Genomic DNA, 11,878 nt, shown 5'->3' with positions numbered 1-11,878 from the left:
GGAACGGGAGCCACTCGATGTCCTGCCCTTCGTTTCCCTCCACCTCGGCTTTCTCGAAGCCACCTCTCTCTTCCGAATCTTCCATCAGTACCGGCTTCTCGTGCTCGTCAGCGTAGACCGCGGTGAAGTAGCCCCCTAGCTTGCTGGCGTGCTGCTTCTTGGGAAAGACCCCCGGGTGGCGCTTCATGTAATGGGACACGATGCCCTTCTTGCTGAAGGACTGGAAGGCGCACAGGGAGCACTTCTTCTTCTCCACGGCGCGCCGCAGCTCTTCGCTGAGTGGCGGGGAGTCATCCTTGGGCGGCGACGGGATGATCACCTTGTTGGGCTTGTCGCTGATGGTTCTGGAGGCCGCCAGGCAATGGGTGTAGTAGGCGTCGATGTCGTGGCGCTTCTGGTAGTGGGCAGCCAGCCCTTTGCGGATGGGGTTCGTGTAGGCACACAGGGCACACTTGAAGAGGTTGTTCTTGCCCTCGGGCTGGGCGCGCACGTTGTTGTGCTTGATGCGGTAGTGCCGGGCGATGCCCTTCCGCGTGGAGCAGAAGTACTTGCACAGCTGGCACCGGAACACAGTGTGGGACACGAGGTGCGAGGTAGCGAAGTGAGACGTGGACACAGGCTCCTCTCCCACCTCGTCCTCCGTCACCGAGACCTGGGAGGGGCTCACTTCAGTGGTTATCTCGGGCTCGAGGGACATGGGCAGCTTCGGGGGCGACTGGGAAAAGACATCGAATTCCGGCTGGTTGTGGTACTTCTCATAGTGGATTTTGAGTTTCTCCAAAGTGCCGTGTGTGTAGGGACACAGTTTGCAGCGGTAGGCGCCGTACCCTTGCTTGAAGATCCTGCTCGTCTCCTCTACGTCGTTCTGGGCTATGTCGGTGGACTGCTCCACGTCGTGCACGAAGTCCTCTGCGGTCACCTTGATGGACGGATGTCGCTTCTGGTAGTGGGTCAGGACCCCGTGGATGCGGGTGTTGATATAAGGGCAGTGCCTGCATTTGTAGACAGCGCCGGGGTTGATATCGATGTCCTGGGCAAAGTCGGCAGCCTTCACCTTCATGCCTGGGTGCTTCTTCCCATAGTGGGTTAGAAGGCCGTGCAGGTTGTTATATTCAGACTGGCACACTGTACACTGGTATGGGGTGGAGGAGATGGCGGGGTTAACTGAGGCAAGCTGGATGGTCTTCTCAGGGGAAAGCCTGGCATCCTCAGGGCATTCGCCTTCCTGCTCGGCAAGCGGGCCAGGCATACTGTTTTCACAACTCACAGTGCCCACCAGGTCTTCAGAGGAAGACATGGGATTCTCCACGGCATCTTTCTCCTTGATGATATCCAGCAGCACCGACTCGTCTCCGTTCATGGCCCATGGGTGGAATGCTTGGTAATGATTGGTGATGTCCCAGATGGAGAGGGCTTCGAAAACACAGTCTCTGCATCTGTATGTTTTGGCTTCAGCTGGCATAGTGAGAGAGGGAGGGGACGGGTCTGGCCCCGCCCAGAGTTTGGTGGCCATGTAGGTATAATCCACGTAATGCTCGGGGTGCCTCCTTTGGTAATGCAGGAGCAAACCACTTGGCTCTGTGTGGGAATAGATGCACCACTCGCAGTGGTAGCCAGCTTCTATCAAGCCATCTAGAAATGCCCATCGCATGATGGACGTGACTGTGGCCTTCAGGGCAGGGTGGTCTTTCTTGATATGCTTCCTCAGGGCATAAAAGTAGGGGGAGGTGTACGAGCACTGCCTACACTTGAGCGCTCGCAATTTTGTTTTGTCCCGCTCCACACCCGAGGGGGAGACCAGCATGCAGCTGGCAGGCTTCTTCTGGTTGCGGTCGCAGAGGCTTCGGATGGTGGCTGTGTGCTGCCGGATCACATCCGCATTGGCCTTGAAGTCTCGGTGCTTCTTCTGATAATGAATGAGGACCCCTTTGACCGTCCGGTTCCCATAATCACAGTGCTGGCAAAAAAACATCTCATTCTCCACGGGAGGGCCATCTCTCTCGGAGCTGCTCCGGTTGAGCTGTTGCATAGGGGCAGGGGGGCGGGGGGAGCCATGGGGCCCCTCCGGCCCTCTCATCATTGCAGCTGTGGGAGGAGCCTGTCTGATATATTTGGCAGTAACCTTTATTTCTGGGTGTCTTTTCTGGTAGTGGACAAGGACTCCCACAACTGACCGATTGCTGTAGGAACAGTGTTTGCAGTAGTAAAGCTCAGTACTGAGGTCTGGTGGCGGGGGTTGTGGGGGGGGGGGAACCCATGGTGGACATTTTGGGAGACATTGGAGCACCCACCTCAAATGATAACTGAGAAAGGGCGGAGCCCCTGTCCACAGACACCATTCGCATGGTTTTCTGGATCCTAAAGTAGGAAGCCTTTTCTTCTGGGTGTTTCTTCTGATAATGAACCAACACAGAGTGCATGTTGGGGCTCGCGAAGGAGCAAACGTCACAGTCGTACACGACAACGGTGTTGACCGAGGGGTCCTTCTGATTTTCACATTCTGGAGGAAAGGTCTTGGAAGGAGTGTTTTTGGGGTACGGAGCTGGCATACCGCCACCACGGGCCACGGGAGTGGACGTGGCCATGTTCTTCGGAGCCGAATTCAGGATCTCTCGCAGCGTCTGGGATTCTGTGCCTAGCCCCTCCTGCTGCTCCACCACGTAGCTCGAAAATATCATGGCATTGTTAATCTTCACGGTGGGATGCATTCTTTGGTAATGTGGCATCAGGCTTCGGACGTTCGGGCTTGTGTAGGAACAAAACCGACACCGGTAAATCAGGTCTGAGTGGTCAAAGTTGAGGACATTCATGGCTTCTGGGTGGTGTTCGCCGTAATGCTGCTGCAGGTCTTCAAAGTTGGTGTAATCGATGTAGCATTCCAGGCACCGGTACACTGCACTGTGATCGTTGGGGTCCAAGATGTACCTGAAGCTGAACTTAATGTACGGGTGCATGCGCTGGTAGTGGGTGCTGACACTCCGGGCAGATTTGTTGTTAAAGTCACAGTGTTTGCAATAATAAAGCCTTCCCGAGTCACTAAAGTCGGTATTTTCATTATTGTGCTCACTTGCGTAGATAGGAGTCTGGGTGTTGAGCAGAGTAGTATTGGAAACCTGGTGATCTTTCATGTTGGTGGAGGAGCCATAATAATCCTCTTCATCTTCAGAAAGGGTGAGCTCTATTTCAGCCCCGTTGGTGGCATTGTAATCATGGGCAACAGTTCTGAAGTTGGGCTCCTTCGGGGGCTCAGGGGCATCTCTCGCCCAGATCTGCTGGGCAGAGAAGGGCGTGGGCACCTCCAGGACGGGCTCCGGCGGCTCTTCCTCCCTGTCCAGCTCCACCTCAATCTCCACTTCATTGTCCTCCTCTTCCTCCTCGTCATCTTCCACGTTGATCACCGCATCTTCTTGCTGTTTTGTTTGGTTTATTTTGCTCTGCAGGTTGCTTGCTATCTCGTCAATCCTGGTCCTCTTCTTCACGGGCGATAAGTCGAGCGGAAAGTCGTTAGCGAGCTTCCTAGAGGCCTTGGCGACAAAATTGTTCTTGGAGGACAACCCAAGAATTGAGGTCTGACTTTTCTTCACAGTGTTGCTGGAAGAGGGGTGGCTGTCTGTCTCACTGTCCAATGGCAGGCTTGAGGTCTGCCCCTCGAATTTTGGCAAGTTGTCGCAGAAAGAGTGTTTGTGCTGCTGATGAACTCGCAGCCCTTTCAGAGTCGTGGTGGAGTAATTACACATGGTGCACTTGTAGGGGTGCAGGGGTGGGGCTTGCGCAGGTGGCGGGGGAGGCGGTGGGGGCAGCTGGGGCTGGGGTGGCACCTGATGGGGCGACTGTAGCTGTGGTGGTTGTGGCTGTGACGGAGGTGGTGGTGGTGGCGGTGGCGGCGGCGGGGGTGGCTGTTGCTGCTGCAAGGGATCCAATAGGACCCCCGACTTTCTGCCATTGATGCTTGAGCTCTCATATGACACGACACCTTCATTCAGTGAGGAGGAAATGCCTTCACTCTGGGAATTCACAGCATCCCAATCTGATGTGGTACCCGTGTGACACTGTTTGTGAGCCCCAAGTTTTAACGAGCTCTTGCAAGTAAATGGACATTCATCACATTTGTAGACGGCTGTCTTTCCAGATAAGTGGATGTTTTCTATGTGACGGGAAATACTACGTCGATGCATGGTGAGGAAAGGACAAAAGGGGCACTGGAACCTATTCATGAATCTTCTAAACGGGATCCCCTTGGTCTCCAATAATTTGTTGCCCTCTGAGCCCATCAGCTGCTCTGCAGACATGCCTACTGTCTGGTGATCCATAGCATTTAAGCCATTTTCACTGTCTATTTCATTTAACTCTTCATCAGAACTAGAGTCATTCAGCATGCTGTTAGTGTCCAGGTCAGCAGAATTGGTCATGTCGGGCATTCCGTAACGGGATCTCTCCGCCAAGTTAACGAGGCCAGAATTGTGAGGTGACTTCGGCTTCATCTGAGGGTAAGACATGGGCGAAAACTTGGAAGTGGAAGAAGAATTGGGTCTCATGATGGAGTTGCCAATGGAGCCCCTGAAGTTGGAGACGTTAGTGTTGGGTAACTCCCGGCTGGCAGCATTCATGGACAGATAGGTGGAGTTAGAAGTGGGGCTGAGGTCGTTCTTGTTCTGTGCCTCAGGCACATTTGTCCCTTCTTGCTGCTGCCTGAGACTGGACAGGATCTTGACCATGCTGCGGTGCTTCTTCATCATGTGGTCACACCAGCGTTCTCGGCGGGGGGTCTGATAGCTGCACCACTCACAGCAAAAGTTGCCTCGAGACTTGGTCAGTGGCTTGACCATGGATTCTAAGATGCTGCGCTCCACAACCTCTGCTGGCAGTTCCTTGCAGGGGTCCTGCAGGGACATGGGTGGGACCACTGGGTCTGGCATTGGAGCAGGGGCAGGGGGGGGAGCAGTGGTCTCCTTCAAATTGTTTTTGTGATACATCTTCTGATGCTTAATTATTCTTGCCCTCCTTGGTGACTTGTATGTGCAAAACTGGCAAGAGAAGACCTTTCCAAATCCCTCATGCATCATGATATTATAATTTAAGGATCCTGGAACAGGGGGTCCGGCTGAACTCCCTTCAGCTTGAGCTCCGTGGACCTTCCTAGTGTGTTCAATGAGGAGGTTTTTTGACCTGAAGTAGCGTACACAAAACTTGCATTGAAAAAACTTGTTTGTTGGTTTGGGATTAGGGGCAATATGCTGACTGTAATATCCTGGACTATGGCCATAGTAACTTCCAGTCCCCAATGCGGCTGCATTTTGACCTAAAGAGAAAGCATAAGGTAAGTGGGAAGAGAAGAGCAAAGCAAAAGCAAATCAAGAAACTCAATCATGCAAATCCAGTTTGCTTTTCAATTATTCTTCATTAATAAACATCACATTCAAAAGGCCTAACATTTCAAGATGAGGCCCTGAAGAGTAGTAACAAAGTGTTAATGAACATACACGTGTTGCCGCTCGTGGATGGAAGAGAGTGCTCGGCTTCAGGGGCAAGACCCCCCTCATCGCTATCTATGCGCACAGAGCTGTGCAAGTTTCACAAACTGCGATATTCATTCTAGAACTTTCCAAGATACTACCTTATGCTCCAAATTGAAAGGAAGCAAAGAGACATAAGGAAGCTGAAAGGACTATTGCCTGGGCTACTCAACAAGAGAAACATGATGCCCAAATCACAAACATGGCTCACAAAGGGGGATTCCAGGGCTTAGGACTTGGTACTTTCCCTGCCATGGCCTGGGTTCAGTCTCCGGGCAGGGAATCAAGATCCCTCAAGTTGCATGGTGCAGCCAAATAAAAAAGAAAAATGGCTCACAAGGAGCAAGAAACTCTGTAGGAGCTGTGCATGTCAAGAACCATAGCTACAGCTGCCTCAGTAGGGTACACAGCCTTTGCCTGTACAGGTTGCTCTAAGGAACCTGAAGACAGTCCCCTCCAGGGGACATTCCTGACTGGCATGCCAACCCCAATCCAAGCTCCAGACAGGGTATGTGCTGGGACTTTAGAAAGCCCCAGGACATAGTGGCCAGGGTTCACGTTGGCCAAGTCATAATATCCATCCATACCAAGTTGTAGAACAAAGAGTATGTGATTGAGGCCCTCCACAAGGCCAAGTTCAAGTTCCCAGGCCACTAGAAGAGCCACTCCTCCAGGAAGTGGGGATTTACTAAGTTTCCTGCAGACAAATTGGAAATAATGGTGCAGAAAAGTGGCTCATCCCAGATGGCTGTGCGGTCAAATACACCCCTTATCGTGGCCCTCTGGACAAATGGTAGGCTCTGCACTCATGAGAGTCTTGGTGCTATCGCCTTCTTACTCATGCCCACCAGTAAATCCTACTTTCCTGTCAAAAAATTTTAAAAAAAGAACCACAGCTATAGGCTCAAAATAGATGAGGGTAGTGAAATACACCAGACGCGTCGATCCTAGGACAGATTTACCTGTTAAGTCCTCTGCAATCGCAAATTCATCCTTTATAGATGAAAACTCCACCTCTGTCTGGTTACTGGCATTCATGGACCCAGATCGTGACTCATTCGCGTTGTCTTCAGCAACGTCTGTCGGCTGCAGAAATGCCGTGTGGACATCCTGGATGTGCGCCTTGAGATCTTCATAAGACGGGGCTCTGAAGTCACAGCCATCACACTGAAGCACCTCCATCATCTGGGTCTACTCTCTCACATTAGGAACCTGGGGCAGAAGGCAGAACAAAACATCTTCAGGCCTGCACTCATTGCATACCCCCAAGCTGGTGGGGCTACGAGTCCACTAACGGAAGAATTCCAGTATCAGCCAGTTTCTCTCACTGGACTTTTCCAGATGGAACAGTGGTCAAAGAAAGGAAATCGGACATAATAGGAATGGTGTCCTTGACATCATAACTTCAAAGAAAGGAGGAAAAAAAAAAGATAAACTTTTTCTAGCTTGATATATCTTCAAATGCCATTTGTCAAGAAAACCCTTAATACTGCAAAAGTTTTTGTAGTTTTTGAATGTCTTGACTGATTTTGGATTTCTTGGTAAGTTTATACTGACTTTGATTCTGGCTGAGACCTATTTTCTTTTTGAACCGGAATCTTCTCAGAAGTAAAGAGACTGCCCATATAGAAGAAAGAGTGAACTTCAATCTTCATTAGCTGTTTTAATACAAGAACATCATTGTGTTATCACCAAATGTGAAACAGTGTGGAGCCTCAGAGTAGCAGTGGAAAAAGCTTTTACTGTACGTTTCATTCTTCTACTGTCTTAACTGATATTAAGATACACCTCCTCCTTCCTTCCCTTTCTAACACAGTGTATTTTTTTTTTTCATGAGCTAAATGGTTATTTGCTTTTTACTACCTACCAATTATAACCTAACAGCTTCTCCAATCTAATTAGGTCATAAAATATTTCTCATGAGATTCTCAAACAACCAACTCTAGATGACAATCCAGTTTCTAGTTTCAAGTTGCACCTTGGTACCTCGATTCACACTAAGGCAACAGAAACACATGTGGTTTGGAAGAAGGGCTTCTAAGGCAGGGCCTTCTCTTTTTCCACTTTTCCCCTTTATGAATGTGAAGTGCGTACTTGGGCATAAAAAGCTGGGAAGCTGATTTCGAATAAGGCAAAACTTGCCCTGGCCACCTCTGCCCTGCTATTTACTGTGTGACTGAAAGATACACATAGCTTCCCATAAACTCAATGGAGAGACTCATCATTAAGAAGTTAAAAATGTATTAGAAGGCATGCCCTTCCTATCTTCATGTATATCCTGAATCGAGATACCCAGTTATTATCCTAATGACGGAGTTACTTCACTGAGCTCATGGCAGACTCTACGAAGCCACTGTAATCTAGAACCAGATGTCCAAGCACAAAAGCCACAGCCAAACCTTTCACTACGTTGATCGTATTTAGCACCTTCCTATACTTTTATTGTAAAAGATCAATTATTTCTGCAAGGGGAATAAAGTCGAGGAATCTGTCAATGTAGTGAAAGGAGCTATGACAGGAGGATTTTCTCTGAAAGAATGCTCCTGCTGATAGCCTGTGAAAATAACTCCTGGCAAGTCCAGCTCTGGACAGCCTGCGCTCGTAGGGCGAGAGGCACTTATTTACCTTCTCTCCTTTCACCCAGCAGTTTCTCCTTTTTCAATAAACCCTGAACTGTGCACCAGACTTCTTTTCAGCTAACTCAGCCTCCATGTTCCGGGCCACACCAGCTTTTTTCTGTCTCAGCACCAACCCAAATTGTGTGGAAGAGGTTGCTATCAGCTCTGGATCAAATTACAGCCGACACGGACGCCCCACCCCACTTCTCCTTTTCGCACAGCCCATTAGACCTGAAAACAAATTTTTCCATAGTGCAGACGACTCCTGCATTTAGAACACTTCACAGCAAAAAGGCGGATCATCCAGGGTGCGTTCCCCATCCCCCCAGCTTAGTCCTTTCATCTCAGCCAAACAAGCCACAGCTCTGCTGAATGTGTTTATCACACTTTCAAGAGATAGGAGCTCCTGCGTCACTGAAGCTCTAAGTCTCACTAAGCTGCCCTAGTCCTCTGAGCTTTAGGAGCGGCCATTTTAGCTCAGAGCTTCCCCTCCGAGCACAACATGGCTTCTCTGGGATGGATGCTGCCAGGCTGACAGGCAGAGGAAACAGGAGAGGAGCAGTCTGGGCCCCTCCTCTGCCCTCCTCCTCTCAACAAAGAAGGAACTGTTTTCACTCCTTCCCGAAAAAGCAGCACCTTTCTCCTCCTCACATGTCATTCACCAAGGATCTCCCGAAGGTTCTTTTATCCCATGATTGATGGGCTGGTACGTTCATCCTAGCACAGCCCTGGTTACTGTAGGACGTTCCTGGACATGACCCTGTTCTCCAGCAGCCTTTGGGGGTGTGCTGGAGGGGGGGAACCTCCAGAATGCCTTGGCTTCTTGGGAGTCGTCCTTCCACACACAGAAGACATACCATCCGACTCTGCTTGCCGGATTCCAAAGTCTAATGACCTTTGTTAATCACCAGCCAGTCTGTCTGCATCAGCAGACCCTGCCAACAGGCACACCCTTCAACACAAAGGCTGTAGCTATTCCTTTTAAAAGAGGTTCTCTGAAAGCTCCATTGTGTAGCCGAGAGGAAAACAAAATCTCTTCCCTTCAAAACTTCAAGCCTTTAGAAATAATGTAACAGAAGGCTTTCTGCTGTCTGTCTTTTGGAAAGTTTGAACCTCCTTCTCACTACATCCACCCAAAAAATGACAGTTCTGCCCAAGGAAAGCAGGACACCTTTGGCATTAAGTCATCCACCCCGAGATGAAATTCATCTCTCCACATGGGTCTCTAATATCTTGGTGTCTTCCAAAGCTGTTATCAAGGATTCAGACTTCACTGGATACAAACACAAATCAACAGCCTTCTTGTTCTGCTACGAAGGAGATTAAAGGGTTAGGAGATCAGGAAAAAAAAAAAAGGCCCTGATTTGGAAAAAGAAGAGATGATGAAAGTGATTTCCTAATGGGTTCTAGCTTTAATGTTGTTGCAGACTCTACCTCAAAAATAGCGCAGAGCCTTAGAAGAGGTTAATCTCCAGGCTGCTGAGAGAACCAGCGTCAGGTACAGCTGAACGGCCTTCAATCTGATGTCCTGAAATGAGGATGTAGCCTCCTCTGAAAGGCATTTTGTCTTTGTGCACACATTGCTCCTGGAGACGTTGACAGAAGAAGAAAACAGAAATTGCCAGCATGGCCTCAACAATCAAAGACACAGAGACTTGATGTGTTTATGAGACTGAGGATGGACACATGGGCAAGAAGTGAGAGGAGGAGGAGACAGAAGAGGGGAGGAGAGAGACAAAGAAAGCCGGACCTGAGGATGACCCATTCATCAACCCAAGGATGTTTTTGCAGCAGATGGTAATCCTCTGAGAAACCAACAACAAAGATGGGAACAAAGATGAGAAATACACTCTTGCATATTTGACTGTTTCATCAACCGAGAAAGAACAGCAACCCTAAAAGGCTAAACCAGACACTGATAGCTACCAAATGATGGTTTAAAGTTAACAGCCTTGATCTCCTATCTACTTACTTTATTTAAAAATATAGCTGCAATAATGAGATTATTAGCAATATTTTTTTTTCCCACTGACCAAATCAGCAAAATCAAAAGCAGAAGAGAAAGCTTCTGAACTAACTAGAAAGAAATGCTATTTCAAAAGGTCATGAGATGAATCTATGAATCAAACAAGCACCCCCCACCCCCATCTCCTACTCCCAGTGCAATATCTCCAGACCATTCAAGGTCAAACAGGCATCGGAAGACTAGACTCTCAACACCATCCATGATGATTGGCAGGCAGATGAATATGGGTTTGTTCCCAAATAAGCTAACACCTAATGTGATTAGTCCTCCTAATGTGAAACCTCTCAGTTCAGTCAGTCAGTTCAGTCGCTCAGTCGTGTCCAACTCTTTGCGACCCATGAATTGCAGCACGCCAGGCCTCCCTGTCCATCACCAACTCCCGGAGTTCACTCAAACTCACATCCATTGAGTCGGTGATGCCATCCAGCCATCTCATCCTCTGTCGTCCCCTTCTCCTCCTGCCCCCAATCTCTCCCAGCATCAGAGTCTTTTCCAATGAGTCAACTCTTCACATGAGGTGGCCAAAGTACTGGAGTTTCAGCTTTAGCATCATTCCTTCCAAAGAACACCCAGGACTGATCTCCTTTAGAATGGACTGGTTAGATCTCCTTGCAGTCCAAGGGACTCTCAAGAGTCTTCTCTAACACCACAGTTCAAAAGCATCTATTCTTCAGAGCTCAGCTTTCTTTGCAGTCCAACTCTCATATCCATACATGACCACTGGAAAAACCATAGCCTTGACTAGATGGACCTTTGTTGGCAAAGTAATGTCTCTGCTTTTGAATATGCTATCTAGGTTGGTCATAACTTTCCTTCCAAGGAGTAAGTGTCTTTTAATTTCATGGCTGCAGTCACCATCTGCAGTGATTTTCGAGCCCCCAAAAATAAAGTCTGACACTGTTTCCACTGTTTCCCCATCTATTTCCTGTGAAGTGATGGGACCAGATGCCATGATCTTAGTTTTCTGAATACTGAGCTTTAAGCCAACTTTTTCACTCTCCTCTTTCACTTTCATCAAGAGGCTCTTTAGTTCCTCTTCACTTTCTGCCATAAGGGTGGTGTCATCTGCATATCTGAGGTTATTGATATTTCTTCCAGCAATCTTGATTCCAGCTTGTGCTTCTTCCAGCCCAGCTTTTCTCATGATGTACTCTGCATATAAGTTAAATAAGCAGGGTGACAATATACAGCCTTGACGTACTTCTTTTCCTATTTGGAACCAGTCTGTTGTTCCATGTCCAGTTCTAACTGTTGCTTCCTGACCTGCATATAGGTTTCTCAAGAGGCAGGTCAGGTGGCCTGGTATTCCCATCTCTTTCAGAATTTTCCACAGTTTATTGTGATCCACACAGTCAAAGGCTTTGGCATAGTCAATAAAGCAGAAATAGATGTTTTTCTGGAACTCTCTTGCTTTTTCCATGATCCAGCAGATGTTCGCAATTTGATCTCTGGTTCCTTTGCCTTTTCTAAAACCAGCTTGAACATCTGGAAGTTCACGATTCACGTATTGCTGAAGCCTGGCTTGGAGAATTTTGAGCATTACTTTACTAGCGTGTGAGATGAGTGCAATTGTGCGGTAGTTTGAGCATTCTTTGGTATTGCCTTTCTTTGGAATTGGAATAAAAACTGACCTTTTCCAGTCCTGTGGCCATTGTTGAGTTTTCCAAATTTGCTGGCATACTGAGTGCAGCACTTTCACAGCATCATCTTTCAGGATTTGA

The 11,878-nt window shown here is 48.5% G+C and overlaps 1 protein-coding gene across 1 annotated transcript in view; it reads right to left on the bottom strand.

The window, feature by feature from the left end:
- The window catches only part of ZNF462 (zinc finger protein 462), a 152,888-nt gene that overhangs the window by 88,747 nt on the left and 52,263 nt on the right, over positions 1-11,878 (bottom strand). Inside the window, 3 exon segments of the mRNA XM_010843617.1 lie at positions 2-2,252; positions 2,254-5,299; positions 6,476-6,725. Of these exon segments, the coding sequence (XP_010841919.1) occupies positions 2-2,252; positions 2,254-5,299; positions 6,476-6,698 (5,520 nt within the window). The 5' untranslated portion in view covers positions 6,699-6,725.

Source organism: Bison bison, unplaced genomic scaffold, assembly GCF_000754665.1.
Source record: "Bison bison bison isolate TAMUID 2011002044 unplaced genomic scaffold, Bison_UMD1.0 scf7180017864183, whole genome shotgun sequence".
NCBI lineage: Eukaryota > Metazoa > Chordata > Mammalia > Artiodactyla > Bovidae > Bison > Bison bison.
The sequence above is the reverse complement of the archived record's forward strand: the minus strand, read 5'-3'. Positions and strand labels throughout refer to the sequence as shown.